General features: G+C 41.9%; 1 protein-coding gene across 28 annotated transcripts in view; it reads left to right on the top strand.

Moving 5' to 3' along the window:
* KIAA1217 (KIAA1217 ortholog) overlaps nt 1-26,802 on the top strand; it is a 363,381-nt gene that overhangs the window by 314,032 nt on the left and 22,547 nt on the right. For 25 of the 28 annotated variants that reach the window (XR_010829110.1, XM_066991591.1, XM_066991590.1 and 22 more), the window contains 4 exons: nt 5,038-5,142; nt 5,587-5,639; nt 12,415-12,575; nt 19,024-19,199. Coding sequence is in view for 27 of the 28 variants with exons in the window: in XM_066991591.1 (XP_066847692.1) it covers nt 5,038-5,142; nt 5,587-5,639; nt 12,415-12,575; nt 19,024-19,199 (495 nt within the window). In the remaining variant the exon portion in view is untranslated. The remainder of the gene's footprint in view (nt 1-5,037; nt 5,143-5,586; nt 5,640-12,414; nt 12,576-19,023; nt 19,200-26,802) is intronic. The other 3 variants (XM_013172045.3, XM_013172055.3, XM_066991587.1) reach the window with 1 other exon arrangement.

Below are 26,802 nucleotides of genomic sequence, written 5' to 3'. Positions count from 1 at the left end.
TGCACCCTCTCAGACAGTGCTGTGTGCTGCCTCTCCCAAAGGCAGGCAGTGGTGTGACTGCTCTGTAGGACTGCAAGTAACCATAGAAATGAGTGCTTGCTGCACCCATCACAGACTATGGCCTGTTGTTTGCAATCTGGAAGCTCCCAGAAAATATCTTGGCAGTTGGAAGCAGTATCACTTTCCAGAGAGACAGAAATGCATCCTCCTTTGTGTTGAAACTGGAATAACTGGGCAAAAGTGATGGGTGACCAACACAAATGGAGGCAAGGTAAACTGCTGCTTGGCTTCCTTCTGTTGGAGGAATTATTTGTAGGAAAAATGAGATGTGGGCTTTTGGATAAGAATGGAATCATAGAATATCTGAACTGGAAGGGACTAGAATATCTGAATTGGAAGGAACCCACAAGGATCATCGAGTCCAGCTCCCAGGTACCCAAAGGACCACCCGAAAAGTTTGAAAGCACTGTCCAAACACTTCTTGAACTCCAGAAGGCTCGGTGCCATGACCACTTCCCTGGGGAACCTGTCCCAGTGCCCGACCACCCTCTGGGTGCAGAACCTTTCCCTCACACCCAGCCTGACCCTCCCCTGTCCCAGCTCCATGCCGTCCCCTCGGGTCCTGTCGCTGTCCCCAGAGAGCAGAGCTCAGCGCCTGCCCCTCCGCTCCCCTCGTGAGGGAGCTGCAGGCCGCCATGAGGCCTCCCCTCAGCCTGCTCTGCTCTGGGCTGAACAATCCAAATGACTTCAGCCTCTCCCCAGACGTCTGTCAGTTATCAGATAGTATCAAAGCTGATAGCACTTCATAGTCTACATTTCCACATCAGCTTCAAGCTGCAGAAAGATTGAATTTAACCATATTCATAGAAGATTGAAATATTCAGCTGTGCATAATTTTTCCCTCGGGAAGAGAGCAGAATACAGAAGAGTTCTGCTGTTCTCTGCTTCACACCCTTCCAGGAGATCAGCTCTGCTATTTTGGGGGGGAATTTGGGATGAAGTCTGACTGTGCCACTTTCACTTTGTGCTAGAGAAGCCATGGGGAAAAACAACCTACTCCTGTTCCTTTTCTTTTTCAGTGAGATAAAAAAAAAAATCCAATTAAATGTTTCTCTCATAGGGTGATGTAAAAAGAAATGTATTTTTTCCCTGTCTCTGACCTTCTTTTTATTACTACACATACTTCACTTACTGTTTAGCTATAAAATATGAAGTCACTGTAAATCCTTCTCCAGGACAGTGTGCTAATTAGTTTGTGGTGTCAGACTTGGTATGTGAGTATGTCTGTTATGGATGATCACTGCACTGCCTAGGGTAGGATAAGAACACGAACGAACGGTTACACGGCCCAGTTCTAGTTTGTGTCTATACGAAGCATCTTCTCAGTGATGTGAATAATAAGGATGTTCCCAGGAAAAGGAAGAAACATGAAAATTATGCTTAAATAGCATCATAGTATATACCAATTTAGCAATACACTCTACCCAGCTTGGGATTACTTTCAGTTAGCTGCAGGGAATGACATAAAGCCTTAGTGAAGCTGCAGTGAAGAAACCTGGTGCTGAAACCTGATGTCTCAGTGCAGAGCCAGAGAGGCAAGGGCTTGTTTTGCTTCTGCTGAATGTGGGGAGTGAGATCCTGAGGCAGGGCCCAAGTGCTTGGGTGTACCTGGGGCTGTGAAACAGGCTGCCAGGAAGAAGAGGGCAGGCAAGGAGCTCATGCCTGCTTTGCTGGCAGAGGTTTGTGTGTGACACAAGCTGAAGCCAAGTCTGTCCAAGAGGCTTGCTAGAGCTGGGAGTTGCTTCTGACCTTGTCTCCTCCTTTCCTCCTTCACCACACCAAGTCTGGATCCCCCAGCATTCACTGGAAAACAATGTGAAACAATGCCCTTTGGTGCCCAGGCCGATAAAAAGCATATTCTTTCCTAAGTGCTGTAGAAGTGACCCTCCCTGCTCTTCCTGGGTGGTGGAGAGATGTGGATTTATCTAGGAAATTAATCTGGGAACAGAGCTGGGCTTCATCCTCTGTGTGCTCCCAGCCGACAAAGAGGCACCAGCAAAGACGGTTTTTCTGCCTGCCCCTCTAGCCTGGTGCTCCACATACCAGCCTGCCCTGTCCACAGGGACACTGGCCTGCCCCATCCATGGGGACAACAGCCTGCCCCACAGCACAGGGACCCCAGCCTGCCCCATCCACAGGGATCTTGGCCTGCCCCATCCATGGGGACAACAGTCTGCCCCACAGCACAGGGACCCCAGCCTGCCCCATCCACAGGGACCTTGGCCTGCCATGTCCATGGGGACACCAGCCGGCCTGGTGCAGGAAGGGATGGTAGTGGCAGGCTGTTCTCCCCACCTTCCCTCTCCTAGAACATAGTGAGAGATAGAGAATATAAAGTTGAGGAACAAAAATATCTGACTGTCACCACAGTGCCAGCATCCCTCAACAGAGGCTGAGGTAAAAGCTGGTTCTCTTCCTCTGAAGCACCTGGCTCTGCTGGGCCACAGCAGTGTCAGAAGCCAGAATGGCTCCATCCCTTCACAGGGGAGCTGGGGTGGCTGTGGAGCCATCATTGCTGGGCCACGTAGCAGGCAGCGGGATGCCACCAGCTCTCCAGCCACGTCAGCCCAGCATGGCTATGCTGCTGGGCCAGCCACGTCCCTCCCTGCCCCTGCCTCCTGCCGCCCTCAGTCAGACTGCCAGGTCTCTGAAAATCGGCTTGTTTTATTTAATGCCTGAAAGGCGCCTCCTTTCAGACACCTGTTTTTGAAATGTTTGGTGCTAATGGCTGTAATGAGTCTGGGTATTACAGTGAAACGATTAGGGGAAAAATCCTGCCTTGTGTTTAACGGACCGACTCCAGAGCATGTGTAGATTCTTCACATTCTTAATGCTTTTACCATATGAAAAGTAATGTGCTCTGTGCAATTGATTCCAGTGTTTCATTCGTTTTTCATCATCTCCTATCTCTGGAACATCCCTCTCCCTCTTAACAACATATTTTCCTAGATTTCATGGCAAAGGACAAGATCGGCTTTGTGTTGCCATAATCTCATTTGAAGCAGAAAATTGTTTCCAGATTATCGAATGTGGGATGGAAAAAACATCATATTTATGAATTGGTAAAGCAGATAGACTTCCAATTGAGTTTAGTTCCAGGAAGGGTTTGTGATGATTTTCTGGGGGAAAAAAATGTTTTCGTTATTAAGTGTCAAAAATGTTGCATTGAAGTTTGTTAGAATATATTTATCCCAGGGTTTTTGTACTTGTTTTTGTTCCAAAGGTTACTGTAGCCTGAACCGGTTTCTTAATTTAAAACTTGTAACAGTGGAAATTCTGTAACATATTTCTTGGTTTGAAGTGAATTAGGTCAGATTCACTAGTCTTCTCACCACCGCTCAAAATACCTTTCAACATGAAGACAGAAAAGTAAGGAGCGCACGCTGTATTCAATCGCAGTAAGAACGCGTCTGCTAGCTGGGGACTGACTGAACATCCTCTTGTTCCCTCCTTGTGTCTGTTAGCATCTCATTAATTGCTTTGCTGTCCTGTTTTCTCAACGTCTGGTGTCTTGGAGTCTCTCCCAGCTATGGTATCTGCGTGCTATCCCAGAAAAACCTCTATTTCATTCATGGAGAGTGAATGAAATAATTAGCCTGGATAACCTGTCCGGCTAATGAGCTGAGCTGGTTACTCGCTTTGTATCATTTCAGCTTGCCTTTAACTTGTATCAATACCTACGTTTGAGTTTATATGGCCTTATTAATTGGCAGTATTGCTTTGGCCACCAAGCTGCAAACAAATGGTGGTGGGGGTGGCCAGAGCTCAGCTGCTCCCAGGACACCACAGTGGTGACGGGTGGCCCCTGTGGCAGGCCAAATCTGGAGCTGAATGTGCCACCTCTGACCATGTGGCCTTTGTCTGTCCCATCTTCATTCATGAGCCATTGCTGCCGGTCTTCTTGCTTTCTGAGAAGCTTCGTTCCCAACCTCTTCCAAAATCACAGCCCGCTGTTAGTGTTTGCTTTGTGTGTTTCCCCAGTCACTTAACTGCTGGCATAGAAGGACACATTTTCAGAAGGTCCTGGCTGAGGTCCCACGCTGACATGTGTCTGCGTTGTGGTGTGTTGCTGATATACTGGCATGTGAAAGTAGGTACCTGTGTGAGCAAAAGGCTGCTGTGGAGCCTACTGCCAAGGAAGTCACCAGGTACCTGACCAGTATGCGCATTCGTGTAAATGATGGGCAAAGACGAACACACAAGCATTAGTCCTTCTATCCAAAAAATGTCATTGTTGTTGCTTAGTGGCCTTTGGTACCTCATGGAAAACACTGAATGTACCTATTACTGTTCTTCTTCCTCTATTTTATTCTGCTTGTTAGGAATTTCTCAGGATGTGTATGCACAAACAAATCTGTTTCAATATCATTGTGCTGCACTGTCTGTGCTCGGTGTTTTGTGCCTGGTCTGTCACACTGCTGTCCTTTCCAGAGCAGACAGTTGCGATGTCAGGTGCAGGGGATTTGGTCTGGGAAATCGTCAGCTTGGGCAGATTAAATGCTTCACAGACAAAAATACTGCTTTGGGGGAAACTGAAAATAGTAACAAGAAGAAGTCTAAAGTTTTTAATCCTGAAACCTTGTACACAGGCAAAACATTTGGCCCAGTGAAGGTAAGAGAGAGAGAGAAAGAAAAAAAATAATAATAATGCTGAAAAAAAATGATTTTAATTAGTTCCAAGAAGCATTAACTGATTGTTTTAGATGCCTTTTTTGTGCAGTCACTAGAATTTTATTATCCGGGTTGCTGTTCTGTTTTTTAACTATGCAGATGTCTTTTTTATTGTCTGTTGCCATGCAAAAGCTGTCCAACCCAAGATACGGTAAGCTGCTGTAACAAGGTATATGCAAACTGATACCAATGAGCCTTTGCACAACTCTGTAGTGTCTTTCCAGTCCTGTGGTAATCATTCACCTAGAAAAACAAGTCTGAAAGCAAATATATCTGGCTTTAACAAACGGTTCTCTTGTCTTACAGAGAGAGGATACAAGCCATGGAGAAACAGATTGCCAGTTTAACTGGTCTTGTTCAGTCTGCGCTTTTTAAAGGGCCAAATACAAGTAATAGCAAAGATGCTTCTAGGTAAAAAAAGAATTCATTAAATCTGTTTCTCTCTAATGATTTTAGTAATCAATCAACAAAAATAGTATTTTAATGTATTAGTAAAAAAAAAAACAAAACCTGAATCATCAATCATTTTAAAGTATCTATATCATCCCCGTGTGAGAATGCTAGGCAGAGAGGAAGAATATGCCAAAGAATAAATGGAGATTAACTGCATTACTCTTCTTTGTGTTAACAAAAGAATTAATGTAGCTACATCTCTGTGCTTTCTGCTGCTTATACCCCATTCCTTGCTTAACTTCTATTAAAAATTGATTTTTTAAAAAAGTAATTCACAAGCTACTGGTGATTTAGATTAAAAGTATATATGCTAAACAAGGCCATTAAATTTACTGATGATAAACTTCACCACAGTTTTATTGTTAGTAAGTTAAATTTATGATTTTTCTTTTTATTGCTTAGTGAGAAGATGATGTTGAAAATTGTGTCCAGCAAAAGCAGCGTTGACGCTACAGGTAAGATAATTCATTTTAAATTTACAACTTCTTCTAGTATATAAATAACTCAAACTTTACCAGCATCCCAGTTTATGGAAATGGCAACTTTACCTTCCACAGCTGAAGTGTCAGAAGTGAAGTTTAAGTTAAGGATATGGGATTCAGTCATGTCTTTGTTAAGAAAGGAATTTCTGACAGGTTGAGGTGGAATGAATTTCACACCTGCACTGAATGGTTTAAATGAGGTACAGAGTTTCTGCATATGGTGAATTTTGCAGTGATTCATCCCACCTATAGTATATATCTGTCTGTACTAACCCCAGATGTATCTAAAATGCTGTAGAAGGCTAAATATTTCATTCCTATTCTGGTCACCTGAACTTTTCTCTAAGGTTATCTTGCCAGGAGATTGCTATGGGTTTGATGTCACTAAGGAATTTAGCAGTCAGCAAGATAGCACTTTCCCTATTTAAGCCGTATTGATCTGTTACTAATTATTAGCATGCTCCTAAACTGTTCTGAGCAAGCATCAATTGTGATGAAGCCAACGTTAGCTGGTCTTAACTTAGCTTCCTACTCAGAGAGCTGCTAAGTGTTTAAAAGATATACTTAAGGCTGTTGTGAAAGTAGATCTCCATGTGATTGGAGCTCTTTGTGTATGGGCTGTTGCTCTAGATGTCTGCAGGGTGGGTGGGTGTGTTTATATGCCTCTTCTTCACCCTTTGTCATGCACTGAATGCAAATAAAGGCAGTTCCCTACTTCCTGGTAATGTTGTTCCCACAGGGTGGTCTCTGCTCTGGCAGGTAGTAAACCACACACATTTATTAGCAAATCTATTATGCTCTTAACTAGCCTTTCTGTTGGAGCTGTTAGTTCACGTTCAGGATTCCTGTTTATCTGGAATTGCAGTACATCCTCCTAACCAACAGAAGTCAAACCGGACCTGGAAACTATCAAGCATATGCAAGAGAGCAAGCTAATGTCCTGGTGCTGGAGCTCTGCTCCTAAGCCATTCTCTGGTCCTGTTCCAACTCTTCCCTTCCTGCTGGCCCCTGGATGGGGAGAGCAATACTTCAGGCTGCGAAGAAATAAGCTGTAATTTATCAGTTTCAGGCAACTTATTGAAAAAAGCCATCATTTTTCAAAACAGCTGCAAAATGCTCTTAGACTTTTCTCTATTTCATTGTCATTATATGCTAAGAATTTATAGTATTTCCCACTTGCATAGCCCTTGTATCATACAAAGAACCTATAAAACAATCAAACGATCTGCACATACATTGCCTTGTTTCCCTCTTTGCATTGTGTGGCTGTTAGGCCTTTCAGCTCTCCTGTGCTTATTCTAATTCAGATAAACACTTGGCAGGGGACACCAAGTTGGAGGTCCTGATCTAAGCAGGCCCTGCTTTGAACGGGAGTTTGGACCAGATGACCTCTAGAGGTTCCCTTTCAACCTAAATTGTTTGTGTATGCATATGTGAATGAATGCATTTTCAACAAAATGAGAAATTAAATAATATTCATTGGAAAAACTGCTCCACACAAAGCAAGGATAGGGATTCTTCAGTCTGTAGGTCATACCCAGCCCAACAGAATAGCATGATTCCTCTGACCAGTAGCCAGTTCATGGTGTCGTTCCAAAAGACTCTTCACTCACTACTTTGTTGTATGACTGAAAGTGTGTCCCTGAGATGACAAAATTACGTATAACAGATGAATGCCCCATCATGGGGGGCAGGAGTGGCCACTTTAATTTACTGTCAAAAGACCAGATCAGTATCTGTCAGGTACTGACAGAGATATTGTCTCTGTCACACAGCCGTGCCCATACGCATCATGTGAGTAAGGATACCACGGTTCAGGTTGTGTAATAGGTGCACTTCTGATCACCTGGGGAGATAGACATAGGGCAGTGGGGCTGGCCATGCAGCCAGTCATGTAGCCATGCAACTGCAAGGATCCCTATCAGCACTCTATAGTTGTAACTCTAGCATCTGCATCCCTAAATCCTGTCCGTCCAGCATGACACAGCCACAGGAAAATCAGAAAATTGAACTATAACAGGTAAAGGGAAACAAGGTGTGATGCTGACCACAATATGCTACTGCTTCAGTATTGTCACCCATATCAGCTAATACTGAGGACTGCATTCCTATATAATAGAATAGTCTGCTTTTGCATCTGCTTTTGAAATTACACATAACGAGGTCTAATAAGTCTCTGCTTACCTGAAAGACATCAACAATCTGTCAGAATATGCAAAACATGCTACAGAATGTTTCTCCTTCAAGTAAGTATGCTTGGGTTTAAACATGCCTGCAGCATCCAGAAACACTCTGCAGACCTCTGTTTTGCTCTCCAGTTCACCCCAATCTTTATTAAGTATAGCCATTAGACAGTCAGCTCTCAAAGTACACAATTCCACTTGACAACTGCACACTGAGATACCAGTTTTAGCAATTTCAAAGACTATTTGAAAGGAAAAGTGGTATAAAATGTTGATTGAGCAGTCCTTTCTAGAGCAGTGGTAAGCAGAAACGTGAATTGCTTCCTATCCTGAACAATAAAACATCTGTGCAGGATAAAATTGACTCATCAATGCTGAACCAACATTGTATTTTGTAGTATGTTTTCTAGTGATGGGAGACATTCATGCAAAAAATAGACAACTAGCTCACTTGGGAAGGAAAAGAAACCAAATTTTCTAAATCCTAGATACTTCTGTATATCTAGACTGTGAATACTCCGTTTGGTATTTTGTATAAATCAAGTAGTTGTATTTAACATGTTTTTGCTTTGGCAGTCTGTAGCAGATTCTGTAGCCTCAAATATTAGAACCTAAACAAAAATGCTTTTCCACTGGGGAAAATAAGCCTGTGATAGTGACTCTGCTGTCTGCATTTCTTATGTTTTGTTGCTTTAGGCTCATTTTTTCATGGGAGTTGGGTTCAAAGAGCAGTAACCTTCCATAGTCGAGCTATGTATCTCCTATTCATGCTAGGATAAACCCCATGACTGAATCCTTATAACCTTTTTCAGTTCTTCAAAAGTGAATGGCATCTAGGGACTCTTCATTTAGGAACAGCCTGATAGCATGTGACTAAAAAAAAAAAAAAAAAACAACAGAAACTTACTAGAAAGATTGTCCATGAGATTACTAACAAATATGCTAGGAAATGCTCATCTACTCTCTTTTCTGTCATATTTTGTTCATCAAGTGGTAAGAATGATAGATAGATTCAATTCTGTATCAATTATATCCTGGATTGCAAAGCAAAACAAACAAAATCAATTTGCCATTTGCTGCCTTGGTGGAAGAGGAAGAAGGAGATTTTAGTATATTCTGAAAAGGGTCAAAGGAGTCTTTCTTTCTGTGCTGACATCTCCAGTACAAATCAAGAGAGGGAGATAGAGCAGGGAGAAGTGTTACACATATAGTGCTCAAATTTGATTCCTCACCCTTTGTGACCTGTGCTTGCCGGAGACTTCTTGTCTTCTGTGCACATCTGTGTGCTGCTTTCACATGCGTGACTCTTGTAATGATCTGTGAATTTAAAAAGTTGTCCATATCTGCTTGCTTATCTCATATTCAAAGGTAGATCATGCTAGTTGTTGAACTTGGTCAGCGTTTGCAAGTATAGCATGATCCTGAGTTAATTCTGGATCACCGAGGTGAAGTTGCACACCGATATCTATAGAACATTCTGTTCTTTTAAGGACACTTTGGTGTCTGACCATAACAGCTTGCTAATGATGGAGTTGCAACCTTAACGTTGCATTTGTCTGTTTGTTTAGTGGATTCCAACCAGCCGATAAGGGAACTGAGTAACTGCCACGTCTCCCCAAATGATGTTTTAAAATGTGGCTCTTTGATAAGAATATGAATGATTTAGGAAGAAACACTTATTGATGTCTTCTGATGGTCTTTTTTTTCTAGCCTGCTTCAAAACAAAATCTTAGCGTTTTAGAAAGAAAACTAAATTCTGGAAAATGGAAGGAGAGCACTGTCTTTGCATGATAGCAAAGGTCAGGTGTCAGGAAGTGGCAGTCCTGTTCCTTGCCTTCCTGAGCCTGGGCAACTACCAAGCCTTTCCCTTTTGCACTGCAGTATTTTTTATTTTCCTCAGGACCCCTTACCTAGCTCCAACAAGGGTTTATTTGAAAAGCTATGCAAGCCAACACTGTTTCTTTCCCTTCAATCCATCTGGCTCTACATCTAATCGCAAAGCTACAGCCTGGGCCTGCTTCCAAATGAGAGCTATACTCCCTAGACGAAGCAGTCCCTCATTCAGCTGCCCTTTTATTCCTTTTTGATGAAAATATGAGTTTCTGAGAAATCAGCTGGTGATCCTCACTGCGCTCCCATGCTCGCTGGGTGAGTGTGGTTGTGTTTCACCCCCTTAGGAGTCCCTTCGTGCTTTGTGGGCTCTGAGCACTGCCTACAGCAGGAACGTTGTAGTAGGAGAGGTACAAGAGGTGGCTGGGGTAGCAGAGGAGGAGGAGGGCTGGTTTGCAGGGAGTAGGACACATTTATTGTTTACAGAAGCAGATCACAGTCCATCTACACTTAGAAGAAAGCAGGCACCTCATCCTCCAAAAATATGCAAATTGACTGGTGTCCAGCATGTGGGGAGAGACTGGAGGGGACTGATTCATGCCTTGGCTGCATAACCACAGAGTTGGGGGCTGAGGTTTTGGAGCTTTTGCTTGAGGCAAAGACTAGCAGAAAGGTAGATGTGCTTTCAAAAATAGTCCAGATTTGTGGCTAGGGATCAGAACTCTTGGAGGCTTATCCACATTTTTCAGACTCTCTGGTGGTTTCTGTCTGTTGGGTTTATGAACTAAATACCCTTTTCTTAAAAAAACGCAAAAAATAGTGCATGTGGGAGAAAGATACATGCTTTGTAGGAAAAAATGTAGTGTACATGTAGACATAAGTATTGGCTTAGATTAGACTGAAGCATGGAGCGGGTACAGAATGACAGTGAACAAGGACTGTTTATTTCTTGAGTGTTTCTTTCTTTTAAACAATTATTTTACAGTCAAAAGAGCGCCGAATCATACTGGAACGTGGCAAAAATGTGCAGCAGCTTGCTCAGCACTGAAATGAAGAGTGCTGTTGTTGAAGCACCGAGCAGATCTAGCAGAAGCTCATTTAGGTAGGGCGTAGCATTACAACGGGCAGCACCAGGCTAGAACAGCTTTTTGTTTGAGCATGTCTCCAGAGACCTGCAGCACCGTATACAGCATGAGTGCAGCCCAAGGGACACGTGCTTTTACTGAAGGGAACTGCAAATGTAGGTACAGCAGGAAACAACGGTTCTTCAGAAACCTTTTAGCCTATTTTTAAATAAAAACAGCTTGGCATAAATTCCTTCCTTTAAAAACGCTTCCTCATGGATGAATTTTGCAAAAGTTATGTTTGAGAAATCCACACCTGTTGGCAAAGGAATAGCAATTTGTTGTTCTGCTGAGCTGTACTCAGGCACATTTGGAGACTTTACTAGCTGACTAGACTACTAGGGATGAGTGTGTGGAGGTAAAACCTACCACTCTTGGGTTCATACTCATTCCAGACAGACAAGATATGTCATTCTCTTCAGTGCACTGAAAATTTGCCTCCAAGAGGCAAAAAAAAAAAGTTTGCAACGCTACATTTGATTTCATCGAACTTGATAGGATGTGTGCCTGTGGGAACAAATGATGACCAAAGTCCTTGTGCACATACATCCATTGACCAGTTATTTTCAGTTTCCTCAGATGTTTGATTTTAATCTCATAGAGAAAGAAGAAAGTGATAGGGGGATGACACAGTGCAGTAATTTGGGGAGCTGCAGCCACACTGTCATATGAGCTTGAGGTGGATCTGACACTGTGATCAGAAAGCTGTGCAGGGCTACATAGTGCTGGGCTTGGAAACTGGAGTGCATACTCCTGTCATCTTGCCTGTTGGCAGAGGGGAGGGGAAAGGACACATTAAAAAGACAGTTTGAAGAATATGGGTGTTTAAGTGTGAATTGCCATCAGTCAGCTGTAATAGGACTACTAGCTGATGAACTGGGATTTGATTGTACCCTGTAAATAAAGCTTTTTCCCAGGCTTGAGACTGAAAAGAACAACCTTAATATTGATGCTGTGTGGAAGAACAGCATTACTTAATGAAGAAAGTCTTGTGATGACTCAGCTCACTTACTTGTTTTATGCTGTACTCCCTTGTAAACACAGTCCTAAATAAATGACCATTATTTCATTTCTCTTCTCTTGGTTTAATACCGTAGCTGTTGGACACAGCTGATAGAAATAACACAATCATACTTTAAGCAGCAAAGTAAGATTCTCTGTAGAAACCTTTCCCCCACACTTGGCAGTTTGGCTGAATTAATCAACACATATGCAGTTCAGGAGTCCTGTGAATTTGAATGAACTTGCTCCCAGATGGCTCCTGAGAAGACGTTCCCAAAGCTACTTTCAGCACCGATTTGATTTGCTGCTGTTTTGTGTAATGTGCAGTTATAGCTAATTTTCCTATCTCCACTACATGTGGTAGGAAGCAGTCTTGTGGTAAGACAGTGCTCTGATATGGCTGAGGTTCCAGCACAGACACACTCTGATATTATACAGTGTCTCCAATTACATCGGATGGGGAGATGCCACTGCCCTGAGCACTGGCAACCGTAGTTTTCTTTTCTTGTCCATCCGTGTGAAATGCACGTGAATTCGGTGTGGAGAGGAAGGACCATGTTTGCACCTCCTCTGCTGGTGAGCTCAACCTGTGCTGCTGCTTACTTGCAGGTGCTGCTAACTTACCTGGGGGGAAGAACACATTGGCAACAGTGGAGTCAGCCGTCATCCATCACCCTGCCGGAGCCTCATCGATGCAAGTAAGCCTGCATGGTATGAAACGCAACGTGTCAGATCTGCGGCTGCAGCTGCATCAGATGAAGCAACTACAGGTACGCTTACCTGATAAATGGTAGGAAATTGGGTTGTCAGGAAATGCTCTCCCTCTCCCTCCTTCCCTCTCCCTCTCCCTCTCCCTCCTTCCCTCTCCCTCTCCCTCCTTCCCTCTCCCTCTCCCTCCTTCCCTCTCCCTCTCCCTCTCCCTCTCCCTCTCCCTCTCCCTCTCCCTCTCCCTCTCCCTCTCCCTCTCCCTCTCCCTCTCCCTCTCCCTTCCTCTCACCTTTTGTACGTGATTCTAGGTAGCAGAGTTATATAGAAAAGGAGAGACACAATTATCACACATACAAAAGCATATACTGCTCTAGCACATACCACTTGCATAGTCCTAGAGATATAAGAATTAGCTCAATTTAACTAGTGCTGCTCAGATATGGAGAAATAACTTAATTTCTAGCTTAGTTGAATGGCTCTAGACATTAAAGCAGTATTTATGTTACAGTAATATCAAGTCTGTGATTAGTTTGGACCCTGCTATGCTATGTGCTGTATAAACATGTTGGAAGAGCCATGTTCCTGCTCCATACTGTTTATAGTTGAGACAGTTTTTAAGTTCCTGAATAAACAACTTTGATGTAAGGAAACTGAAATGTAGCTGAGGATCAGTAGATATGCATTAAGCCAGCATTTGAGGCCTGTATTTATAGAATCCAGAAGAATAGCCAGCTTGAGCAGCAAGTGGAAATGATGATTTCAAAAGTTACTGCAAAGGTTTGATGCACCCAATGTACATTCACACTTTACCAGCACCTTCTTAACACACATCAACACCTCAGAACCTGCAAGAAACAATAAGAACAATGAAGAGTTAACCAAAATGTTCTGTTGACATACACAGTCAGGTTACCAATGTAAATGTATGCTGCTCATCTCAGGCACCGTGAAAGTAAGCCTATGCAGCTGTAAAAGTCTTCAGCCCTTCTATTAATTGGAAACTGAAAAGCACTGTGTATTGCCTCAGAAGGTGTAAGAAGAGGTAAAGCAATTTCTTGTAGGACAAAGTGGACATCAGGGAAAACTTCAGTACTCTGCCAATCCTCCTTATCTGGAAAGAGACATTGCATGTTTGGTATTGTAGGGCTGCAGCTACTGCTGTTAGTGCCAGGGAGGTTTTGAATATGAGAACAGCACTGCGTCAGACTCCTTTGATTTGCCGATTAATTTTAGAGTAGAATAAAGATAATATGAATCAGGATTTAGACCACATTTTGCCTTCACTTCCTTAACTAAAGGGAATTGAATTATGAACCAGCGTCAGGGCAAGGGAGCAGAAAGTAAACATCAGAGTAAAGAAAATGTGGTGGAGCCTGAAGGTGCTGTGACGAGGTCCTGTGCTCAGTGTGCTGGTAACAAAGAGATGGTAGAATATGTTTGGAGCAAGCAGTTGTGTCAAGCAGGTGACCTCTGCATGTGATACAGCACCCATGCTTTTACTTTTCAGTAAAACTGACTGCCTTAGGGTCTCTGCCCTGGCACGTTATGTATAAGAGGGTATTCCTGCATGTTTGTGCTGCGAGCCGCTGCAGCCCTTCTGTCCTTCTGTAACCCCTCGTGCCAAATGCAGCTCTTGGCAAACTCCTGTGATCTGGCCACCAGCTGTGCTTAGTATGTGGCCTTGCAAATTGGAATGGAGGTTGCAAGTGCAGCGCTGGAGGCAGTGAATGTATCTTTCTCACAGGGCCTGCTTGCCAGGGAGGTAGCATTTCCCCAGCTGCAGCTTGTTTCCACAGCCCTGCCTGGGGCAGGATCCTTGCTTTTGATCAGATACAGCATTAGGGCACACGGGAGTGAAGAAACTTGTACCATCTGCGCAAATCGTCGCTGCCAAGGAAGTCTTGAGAAGGAAAAAAGAGGAGCTATCCAGAGTGGGCTCATTAAATCTGGCTAACTTCCCTTATTTCAGAAATGATTGCAAATACATGATAGCATTGTGCCAGTATGACATGGGCAGATTTGTGAGAGTTGGATGGAAGAACCTGTAGCTTAAGGGAAACTTGGGTGTTATATATATACCCAAGTATGAGAGTGCATTTAATGTCATGACTTTCCTGAATGGGTGGAAGTATTTTGAAAAAGAGTTCACAGCTTGTAAGGCAGGAAGTGGTAGTAGTGTTAATAAGTACTGTTTTAAGCTAAAGAATGTTGAAATATCACACTTCTGATGGTAAAAAAAAATGTGCTCCATTTTTTGTAAAATAATTCTAAGTAACAGGGAAATGTATTTTTCTGTTTTTCCAGGTTGTGTGCATAGTATGTGTGACAGTACTTCATATTGTTCAGTTTCTCTGTTTCTCCTGGATAGTCAGTCAGTTTGTTCCTGTTTGTGTGAATTTTTCTTATGGTGACAGACTAAAAGAAACACTTCCAGAGAACTGAAAAAGATGATTGCACAGGCACAGAACTTGGCAGGATAACCAAGTAACAAGAACAGGACATAAAACTATATTTAATATTGTCTGTGGTTCAATTTTGAATTGATGATATCACTGTAAATTCTTACTCATTTGTTTTATAGAACCAGAGAAACACATGATGGAAAAGACCCATTCATTCATGTAGGCTTTGTCTGTTCTGGCAAAATCCTGTTTTTAAAATGTATCCAGCAGGAATCCATCCAGATGAATTGATTCACACACCAGTTAAATGTATATGTTAGCAGATGCAACCAAAAGGCCGGTCTGTTTTACTCCGTGGTTGGATTTTAACCAGAGATTCTTGAAATAAAGACATTTGCATCACGGATGTTGTAAGAGGTTAGATACCTTTCTTGCCAGCCCTCTCCCAACTTCCTTAAAAGCTCAGATTTTCAGAGATGTTCAAGGAAGTCTAGTTTCATGGTACCGTGGAGTTTTCCTCATTGCCAGAGATAGGCAGTAACTCAGCCTGTGTTCTGTACGTTTTTGCTGTTGGTCAGACTGGAGCACGTGATGAGTACAGTGGGGTAGTTCACTCTGCACTCCCATAGTGGCAGGTTTGAAAAGAAACCTTATACCATGTGTTCATGGTGTATTATCATTAGCTTATTTGTACATTGAAACTTTTTTCTGTTCCTGCCTTTCTTTAACTGAACATGTTTTAAGGGGAAGCAGTTAGATCTGATTAAGGTTCAGCTTTAGATATGTGTATGCATGCAAGCTTTTCCCTCAGTAAATTTATTACTTGCAGGAAAATGAGTGCCGCCGAAAGGATAGAAAATGCAACAATAATACTGTCATAAATGGTACGTGATACTCAAATAGTCTCACAAGTGTAACTTTGAATTAGAAATTCAATTATGTTCTGAACTGCGTTATAGAATTGGTGAGACGAGATTTAATCTACGAATGGTAACAAACATTAGGAATTAGGTAATTAGATTCTGCAGAGATCCTGAGCTGCAGGCAGGCAGTCCCTGGTGGTGGGTTTGTGCAGTGGCGTATGTGGAACTTGGTGGCCCAGAAGCCTCTCCCATCACGGCCTGGGATGCTCCTGCTGGACAGGACGTGCTCGTCTCCTAGTGAGGAGCAGGGTTACGAACTAATAGCTGGTTTTCCAGTTACCTGTATCACAAATAATAATTGGTTTAAAGTGAACTAGACTGGTTATCAGGTTGTTTTCAAAGTGGGCGCCAGAGGCAGTGCTGGGGTACTTGTGAGAGAACAGTGATAGATAATGGCTGGAGCAGCTGCTGGAGAAGAGGGACAACGCAGGGGTCTGGGGAGACTGGTGATGCTGGGAGTGAGAGACAGGGGTAATAAATGTAGGAGAAGTTGCTAGAGTTCTAAAAATCATATTATTTTCTGCTTGCACTTATAAGCCACATTAATTAGCAAGAGATTTTTGTTTGGTAGTGAGAGGAAAACCTGCATTGCATTTCCTTACCCTGACTTGCATTTGACTTTGAAACTTGAACACTGTTTTAACAAAGGTGTGAGTATCTAGAATTATTTATTTGTCTTGTTTTCAAGCAAATGTGAATTACAAAAGGTTGTGCTCTCCTGAACCAGAATAACTCTGGCAGATCCATAAAATGTCTTCCGCTTGAGGTGATGGAGTAACTGGCAGAGGTGGTCTGAGGGACACAAGGCGTGTGCACTTAGGGAGTCTCAGATCTGATGCCTGCTGACAGCAGAAAGATAAGAATCAAGTTCAGTTCCAGAGTGTGGAGGGAAATATGCTGTAGTGGCCCAAGACTGCCTCCTCTCCTCACACAGCTCTTCCCCTCTGCTCCTGCTCACTTTGCTTTGCCCTGCCTAAACCCTTGGTTACTGGTTCCCCTTGGTTCCTTCTTTTTCTCCCTGCACCCATCTGTACCTCTCCCTCCTCACTTTCTGTCCCTGTTCTCCAAATATGAAGAAACCTAGTTTTGCCAGAACTAGCTAGGTGTTGGGTGAATTTTCAAAGAAATGGCAAAAACTTCTCTTTGATACCAAGATGAGTCATTCCCAAACTTCAAGAGCTCACTCCAAGGACTGAAGTTAGGGAGTCCTAAACATACCAGCTTTTTGAAATATTTATGAGTTATATTTTTATTCCCTAATCTTGTTATCAGAAATGGATGAACCTTTAAAACTGAAATTTTCTATCAGTGTTCAAGCACCTTAGCTGTAGATGTCACTATAATAAACATAGACCCTCATAATAAACCAGCGTGTTTGCTGTTGTACACACACGCACACAAAAGCACACAAGCCCCATTTTGGCATGCTGGGAGTCACAGAGCTGAGGAACATGGAGGACTGAAATTCTGGACACCTGAGGCTTAAGTCATGCTGGCCCTTCTTCCTGACCTCAGATAAGTTGTTTCACATTTTCCAAGTCACTTCCCTTTTTCAAATTTCCCTGCTCGTTAAAGAGCTGTGAATAAAATATATGACTGAAGTGGTACATGCTCATTCCCTCATTTATTCATTCATTTATGTTTTCCTTCTTGCCACAATGAAAGAGACATGTGTCTCAGCTGTGCTGGTCTCACTGTCAGAGATTTTAATTTATCAAATCCAAACATTAATCCCATTGTGGGGAAAAATACACATATGCACTGTCTTCAGAAGAATCCAGTCTGGTATAAAGCAGCTGACAATGTTTATAAATCTGTGCTGTTTCAAATGTTTTCCAGCTTCATTTTTTTCCCTCACTGCTTACACTTATGTTGAGCTGAGTTTTGAGCTAACACCTCCTGCTTGTCACAGCCCAGACCCCCCTGAACACTTTCAGTGAAGTGTTACCCTCCCTCTCATCACAGCTGTGTCACTGGAGAGTTGTGTCACTGGCAGAGTCAGGCACAATTTCTGAACAGTCAGGAGGAGAGAACTGAGTTTGTTCCTCTAATTCCTGTACTGATTGGGTAAGAACAACCTGGCAAAGGCTTTTGCTTTTTTTTTCTCTGATTCCCAGAAATTCTCTTAAATCAACTTCAAAAGAAGTCTCGTTGCCTTACACTGTCTTGTATGTAAGCCATTTTTGTGATTCTTCCTATTAGGCAGTGTTTTTACTTATGTTGAAAGCAGTTTGGCTGTTAAGCCTGGATGTTTAGAAGACAGTTGAAGGTTTGATTGCTAGTTCTAAAAATGGAACTGAGTTTCCCAAGGTGTTTTAAAAAATCTTACGGTATGAGATTGCTGCTAGGCTGACAGAGTTGTGTTCTTTTTGCTTATATCCTGAAGTTGTGACTAGATGGAGCCCCTCTGATCAGTTTATGTGAACTTGTTTTCTTACCTGAATTTTGTTCTGCAAACTTAATATCAGTAAAAAAAATTAACACTTCAGATATGAGGCTAGGAAGGCACAAATAGTAGATCTCTTGAGAAAGAATGTGTGAATCTTACATGTCCGGTTTCCAGAAAATTACCATATTTTAAAAGGTGGTTTGGGTGGGTGAGGAAGGTGTTTTATATCACAGATGAGTATGTCTGTCACCAAATCACACTGGATGGCACAGTCCTTCCTCTGCCCCTTGAGAGACTGAAATATTCCATTCTGAGAGTAATAGTATGTTCCAGCTCTTACATTAATATGTGCAATTATCCACTAGGCATGTATGGGCAATACAGTGTATAAAAATAAGAGAGATGTGCAAAGTGGAAGTCAGGCTTTGGGCATTGTCATGAGGCGTGAATAATGCTTGATTCATGGTGGACTGAGCATTATACAGGGGCCACAATCTCTGCAGAAGTTATGCACTGAGAGTGATGTATTGAACCCAACATCTTTTGTTCATCAGCTGACAACAGGAAGTTAGGTATACACATTAGAAGTTAAACAAACGTGGGCTTTTCTCACCTCCAACACTTTCTCATGGAATAATGTCTATAGGTAAAGTTAAAGAGGGAAAGGAGAAGGTAAAAAGTCTCTCTAGCTGTGGGGCTGTTTATCCCAACTTATTTCTGAGCTCTGCAATGTATTCTGTTGCCAGGGATGTCAGTCAAGCAGGAAAAATTGAAGTTGATTTCTTTTGTGCAACAGCTGCAGAACCAGGAGATGCTGAGGGCAATGGTGAAGAAAGCAGAGCTGGAAATCAATGGCAAAATGATTGAAACAGTGAAGAGGCTTGAAGATCCTGTGCAGCGACAGCGCAACCTGGTGGAACAAGAAAGGCAGAAATACCTCAACGAGGAAGAGAGGATTGTAAAGAAATTATGGTGGGTTGAGAAACTCTTAGAATTTGTTGCTTTTGACTGGCCTTTTATTTATTTATTTATTTATTTTTATTCCATAGAGTATTAGTTTTCACCACTGTCTTCAGTGAAACAGAACTTGTGCATGCTGTTGTAGCTATGTTTCCTTGTACTGATATTGGCTGTAAAACTGTGTCTATGTTCTAAAAAGCATTGGCCCCTGACTGGGAGTCCTTTGTAGTGCAGCCTGCTGGACATGTCCCACCAGTATGAAGAGTTTCGGCCACTTTGGAAGTGTGCTGTAAGGAAACAGATGACTGTAAGACACATGACCACCTCCTTCTTCTGAAAGACTCCATCTTAGCTTTCCTCTTTTCCTCTAGAAAGACTAGCTTTCCTCTTCAGATTTACGCATTATATTTTAGGGAAGGAAAGAGGAATTTTATTAAGAACAAATGGATTCAAAAGACGGTAATGAGATTAATTTTCACAGAATGTTTGAAGTTGGAAGGGACCTCTGCAGGTCGTCTGGTTCAACCTCCCTGCTCAGGGCCACCTACATCTGGTTGCCCAACACCATGTCCAGACAGCTTTTGAGTATCTCCAAGGAGGGAGACTCTGCAGCCTCTCTGGGCAACCTGTGCCAGTGCTCTGTCACGCACATAGTGAAGAAGTGTTGTGTGATGTTTAGATAGAAACTCAAGTGCTTCAGTTGGTGCCCATTGCCTCTTGTCCTGTCACTGGTCACCACTGAAAAGAGCCTAGCTCTACCTTCTTTGCACCCTCCCTTCAGGTATTTGTACACATTGAAAAAATCCCCCTTGAGCTTTCTTTTTTGTAGGCTGTACAGTCCCAGCTCTCTCAGCCTTCTCTCACAGGAAAGACTCTCCAGTCCCTTCATCATCTTTGTGGTCCTTTGTTGTACTCTCTCCAGTATGTCCATGTCTGTCTTGTACAAGGGACACAGAACTGGACACAATACTTGAGGTGCAGCCTTACCAATGCTGAGTAGAGGGGAAGAATCACCTCTCTTGCTAGTAATACTTTGTCTGATAAAGCCCAGGATACCATTAGCCTTCTTTGCAGCAAGGGCACATTGCTGGCTCATGTTCAATTTAGTGTCCACTAGGACACCCAGGTCCTTTGTCTGCTAGGCTGCGTACCTGCTGGGTGGCCCCCAGCATGTCCTGGTGCCTGGGGCTGTTCCTCACCAGGTGCAGGACTTTGCACTTCTCCTTGTTAAAATTCATGAGGTTCCCATCTGCCCATTTCTTGACCCTGTCCACATCCCTGTGGGTAGCAGCACGACCCTCTGGCACATCAGCCATTCCTCACAGTTCTGTGTCATCTGCAAACTTGCTGAGGGTACACTGTGCCCCATCATCCAGCTCATAAATGGAGATGTTAAACAGGACTGGACGCTTTATTGACAACTGGGGTATCCCACTATTTTCTGGAATCCAACTAGACTTTGCACCACTGATAACCGCCCTCTGAGCTTTAAGTATGAAAGCCAGATTTCATTATTAAGTGCTTCAGCTATTGCATGGTAGAGGCGGGGGAATCTCATAAATAAGGTATTGAAGTTTAATTGCAATCAGCAGTGCCAGTATCCCTCCAAGACTTACTTACTGGGATTCCATACACTAAACTGCAGTTAAAAAGTACCTTGTGTGTGTGTGTGTCTGTGTGTGTGTAAAGACTTTTTGTAAGACTTTTTTTTCCCAAAACTTTGGCCTACCATGACTGGTGGGATCCAGTTGTTTGTTTTATTCCATATTTGGTGTCGGTAGGAGACAAAATGAGCTGAAATCAATAAACAGTTTTACTAGTTCTAGTGCTCACATAAGTAGGATGCTATATAATTAATTATTTCTTATTCCTGCATTTAGTTCACACCTGAAGAATTGCCCCATAACACAGAGAAGCTTTATAGTCAGCTTTTCATTGAAAATTATGAGTAAAGAACCACAGGAGTACAGTTATTGACAGCCGAGGAAAGTAAATCTTTCCTGTTGATCAATGTATTGTCATTTGAATAAGATTTGTAATAAACACGGTACATCTGTAAAGACAGAGCAGAATGTTTCTGAGGGTGTATATGCTTTCTGTGAAGAAAAGTTGAGTGTGCAGTAATAGTCCATGCTGGTGTCTATAATCTGCTCAGCTGGTTTGTAGTGTTAACATTGTGTTCTAGTCTCCAGTAATTACTCTCCTGTTCATCACTTTATCCATGTGTATCTCATTGCTTAGTTTCTAGATTGTTTGCTCTCTGTGGAAAGAACCATTTGTGTGATAGTTGTTTATAGCATTGCCTCATAAAAAGGATACTGAGAGAGGTCAAGTGCAATGGTGTTGGTTGTTACAGCTGTTCCTTTAGGATACCACTCTGATTGCAATAGGGTTCTGTTTTATCAGTGTTTACAGAGTTTCTGCTGCTTCTGTGCTCAGCTCAGTTATCAAAGGGCAGTGTCCTCATAAAGCAAGTGTCTGTTATCCTCTGCCAATTTACTTTGCAGCTAAGAAACGTTGAATGGGAAAGTATTGTTCATTTGCTAATTTTACAGGAAACTGTCTTAAATCATTCATAAGTTATAAATGTTAGTTCAACCTTTTTAGATGTATGTTAGAAACAAATATTAAATGATAAAATTATTTTTCTTCAGTTGTGTCCAATGAGAGTTCTTTGTCATGTGTTTACATGCTTGCAGGATCAGAGCCTGAAAGAAAAAGCACATATGATGGCAATGCCTTAAGTTCAACAGCTGATAACTGTTAAAAATGAAGAGCATATATCACAAAATTACACACTGAATGTCACTGACAGTATTCAGGAAAAGATTAATGTTCTATATAGGTGCTTTCAGTTAACATAATCTCCCTGCAGATATATAAACAAATGGAAAGCAACGGGGGGGGAAATTTTTTTTTTTAGTCTTTCAACTGTTGCCCTCTTAACCTTTTCTGCATCATAGGACTAAATCAGTAGACTGGGTTCATGCAAGACAGAGTTTAAGGACTTTTGCAATACTTACAGAAGTGTATTTAGCATTCTGTAGTATGAACTTCAGCTCCGTCTAAAGAAATAAAAGGAAAGATCTTTCACTCTCTTTAAATCTCAGCTTTAAAAGCCCTGGTTTTTGCAATTCTGAAACTTATAATCAGGAAACTAAAATAAATAAATAAATAAATAGATAGATAGATAAATAGATAAATAAATAAATAAATTGCTGGTTTCATGCTGTAAACAGCAGAGCTGTCAATGCACACTTCAGAGCAAGCTTTCTGTTCTGCAGCTATTCATGATGATGCCTACAGAAATGTGTCCATGTGTGTCAGTTGCCGCAGGATTACAGAGTTATCTGAAGAAAACCAAGGAACCCTGTTAAAGTGTTCATACATATGTGTAACAGTGAAACATACACTCAGAATTAACTAATTAGGTATTTTTTCTATCCAGTCTTTTCAGCCAGCATTAGAAATGTTATATATTATACTTCCTGGGTTGCAGATACTAGCCTTAAAATTTACCAGACCAAGGGCAAATTGTGACAATATGACATATTGAGTAATCTAGTATTTATATAATGAGGAACATTTTACAGTTATTAGTAGTTTATTATGTTGTAGATTATTATAAACACTTTAATAGAAGTTTTTTTCAAAGCGGAGTATTTAAATTACAGTCATCTTTGAACTGCCTCATAGGTTCTGTAGTAACTTATAATTTATACTATTGTTAAAAAAAAATCAGACATTTTTGTAAGAATAGCTGGGCTCAGATAGCCACTAGCACCACATATGTGGGAAGAAGTACAAGAAACTGGCAACACGCTCAGAGTGTATTTCCTTGTTTTCAGTGACTTGTAGCTCAGGGGGTTTTCAAGTCAGAGATGGCATCTCATATCCAAAAGCTCTACATAGGTTGTTTACCTTTCATGAACTTGAGCATTTTTTAAATTTATCTAATTTTTGCTGTTTACAGCTTTCAGGTTCAAGGAATTCTATAGAGTAACAAATCTCTTTTTTAAGTTTTTATTATTTTTTTTTAAATCTCCCATCTGTCAAAACCCCCAAACCCTTGAATTATGCAAAGCAGAATATTCACCAACTCCATGCTAGTCATGATGTTACGAACTCTCCCCACCCCCTTACCTTGATCATGTCTTTTCCAGCCTGAAAAGTCCTGGTTTGCACAGTTACTTCTCATGTAGAAGCTATTCTATACATTTCCTCATCCTGTTATCTTTTTCTCTGCCCTTTCTAACTCTAGAGTACATCTGTGAGATGGGGATGGGGAGAGAGGAGAGCCCTGCACAGGCTGTACCTGATGTGGGCATGCCATGATTTCATGCAGTGGCATGGTGATGGTCCTCCTGTCCTCATGTTCCACCTGAGCTTTCCATTCCAAACCCAGCATCGCACTTATGAGGACTGATTAGCAGTTCAAAGTTCATGATTATGTATAAAAACTTTGGGAGGTTGTTGGGTTTAGTTTGATATTATTTTTTTTTGGGGTGGTGATAGTGGTTTGTTTGTTTGTTCCTCATCTCATGAGAATTAATTTATATTTATTAGGATTTACTTCAATGTTTGGTTTTCTTCCTGGTCAATTAGATTCAGAAGGTCCATCTGCAGCCGTCTGCAGTCAGCTTTCATTTTCATTCCCCTGAATAATTTAATATTCTCTGGAGATTTTTTGACTATACTATTCATCCTCTTTTCTAAATCATTTATGATATGTTGAAAAGCACCAGCCCTATCACAGATCCCTATGGAACCCACCAGCAAACTCCATTCATTGAATAAGCTGTTCATTGATCCCTTCTCTTTACTTCCATTACTTTATCCATGAGAGAATTTTCCCTCTTGTCCTGCGGCAACTTTTCTTTCTTAAGAACTTTTACTTAGATACCTAGCTGAAAACCTTTTGGGCTGTAGTTTTTCCACATGCTTTTGCTGTTTCCTTCAAAGCACCATCTGGATTTGTGAGACCTTCTCTTTACACAACTCACGTTAACACAATATATTTATCTCTGGGTCCGCTGTTTCTTTATTGTTTATTCTTTGTTATGGTATCTATCAATTACACCGGTCTGGATGTCGGTCTCACCAGAGTACAGATCCTTGGATAGCCCCACCTCCTTTTTAAAAAGTTATTTTTATCGTCTGTGACACTTTCCACTACTCTGGTGCCAAAGCAATTTTAATCAAGAAGTTAGATGCTTAGCACTAATAGTTCAACTGTTTCATCCTTGGGTTGCTGTTGAACTCCAGGGCAAATACCATCTGGTCTGGGTGACTTGTTGCCGTTCTTTTTGTCAGTTTGTTTTGTAACCTGCTCTACTGATACTGCAAGCTGAGACAGATCCTCTGATTATTTTTTTTATTTTTATTTTTTGCCTAAAGAAAGATCTCAGCATAAAAGTTTGTCTTAGCTTCTCTCTGTAAAACATAGTTGCAGGAAAATCATTTATCTTGTATTAGCCTTCTGAGACTGCTTTAAGGTGACTGTCTTGTTAATTGGGTTTGCTCAAACAAATCTATAAAGCCAAGTTTTCCCAGTTACATAAAAGAAACACTGGAGACTGCTTCATCTGTTTAAATCTTTGGCTCCTGAAGGCTGAAGTTTCTTTTCTCTTGTAGCTAGCAACTTGAGGCAGCGTAATATGGTATCCCCTGAGCAATTTCAGGATCAGTTGTCTTGTTTGACAGTATCACTGTATGGAACTAAAGGTTTTTGTGGTGATCCTTTCCATTTTTGCTCAGAGAACAAAACGGAAAGAAAGACGTTGTCTTCTAGCTGGAAGTCTTTCCTTTATCCCTGTATTTCCCTCAGTTTATAAGCCTACCAAAACATCCTAGTATTGTTCTTGGTTCATTTCTCTTCTTTCCACCTGTGAACAAACTTAACCTTCTCCCCTCGCCTTTTTCATTGCCTGGTGGATGCAAAGCAGCTGAGAAGCTGCTTTTCCACTTGTAATCCACAAAACAGGGGAGAGGGGCTCAGCCTATGATTCCCAAAGTAGCGCTTCCTCGTCCTGAGCACTGCTGTCAGGGTGTAAAGGATGGGGAGGATGCATGACTGTAGGGCATCGTTCTGGAGGACAGGAGTCTTTGCACAACAGTGAATGATGGAGAGCTCTCTCTTTTCCCAGCTCCTTCCCAGTTTATATCTGCACCCTTCTTTACAGCAGAGGCAGACACGGGGACAGCGGATGCCTGTGTTATTGCAGCCTCTTCCACTGGAAAAAGATCCCGACTAACGTTGCCTTGCTGCCATCGTGTGGTCCCTCAAATTGTTTCCTGAAAGTACACTTATGCTAGTGGAAATGGTGACGCTGTATTTCTCAAGGCAGAGTCTTTGGGAGAAGTGGTCTTAAAATGGGAGGAGCATCACTTAACCCCACTTATGTTTGTGATCCGTTCAGAAGCAACTCATGATTCTTAATTCAGAATTGTTTGACAGGTTCTCAGGTTCCTAGGCTTTGGATTGAAATGAGTTCTGTGTTGCATGCATTTAGTGTTCAGATCCTGATACTATTTCTGTTTCTCTGTGCATCAGAAGTACTGCTGTATTGTCATTTATTGTTCCGTGTGCCTGTGTTTCCCCTTTAAGTGACCTAAATGCAGAGTGGTGCTGCAATGGCTTTTCTCGTGTTACTGACCACCTACTCCTCTCTTTTCCTCTTCATATTGCCTATCCATTGAGACGGATCTAGGAAGTGACCTGAATGAAAACGATAATTTTCTGCTGGATTTGCGTGGCTGTGCTGGCACAAAAGAAATGTGTGGAAATGCAGGACCCATGCTCGGTGTGGAAGGCGGTCTTACCCTACCCCTTTCCAGGCAATCAGCCCATACCTTTGCTCCCTTACAGCAGCTGCAAAACTTCTACCTGAGTGGATGTGAGAAATGAGGCCCAAAATTAGGTTAAAACCTGACTGTCAGCTCAGAGCTTGCTTTGCATTGTTTTCTAACATGCAGTTAAACTGTTTTCAGAATACTTCTTTTAGTGAATTCGGTATCTTAATTGAGGCAGATTTCTTTTAGAACAAATTTTCAAGAGATGGTTCTTCTGAGGTATTCGCATAGGTATTTGCTCTGTTTTTGTCTAGCTGTGCATAATGCACTGCTGGTAGTTTTATAGAGATTCTTTGAGAGATTTTCTTATGGGTGGAAATTCCAGCTAAAACAATCTGATCTCAACCTTATAAGGAAAAAAATTGTGTCCCTCAAAAAAAAAATATGTGCGTAAATGATTGTGAATGTGAAGCAAGGAAGTACTGGAAAAGGTATCAAGAAAGATGCTGAGGAAGCACCAGGTGAAGTCTGAGGAAGCGTGGGACAGCACTCGTTGGAAACCAGCCTCTGTGATTCATTTGTTAATCCAAACGCTGACCAAGAGCTGCATACGATGCACACTTGTTGTTTCATTCTGGCTATTTGTGGAAACAGGACGCTGTATCCTGTCTACTACGGATGGGCAGATAAACAGTCCTGCATCAAGGGGCCATGAGTGCCAGTTTTTTGGGCTGTCACTTCACTGTTGTGCAGTCTTTTGCATGTTATTAGCAGTGAGAAAATATAAGGTGCAAACCTGTACTGGATGTTCTGGTATAGCATC

The sequence above is a fragment of the Anser cygnoides genome, chromosome 2 (genome assembly GCF_040182565.1).
Source record: "Anser cygnoides isolate HZ-2024a breed goose chromosome 2, Taihu_goose_T2T_genome, whole genome shotgun sequence".
Lineage (NCBI taxonomy): Eukaryota > Metazoa > Chordata > Aves > Anseriformes > Anatidae > Anser > Anser cygnoides.
The sequence above is the reverse complement of the archived record's forward strand: the minus strand, read 5'-3'. Positions and strand labels throughout refer to the sequence as shown.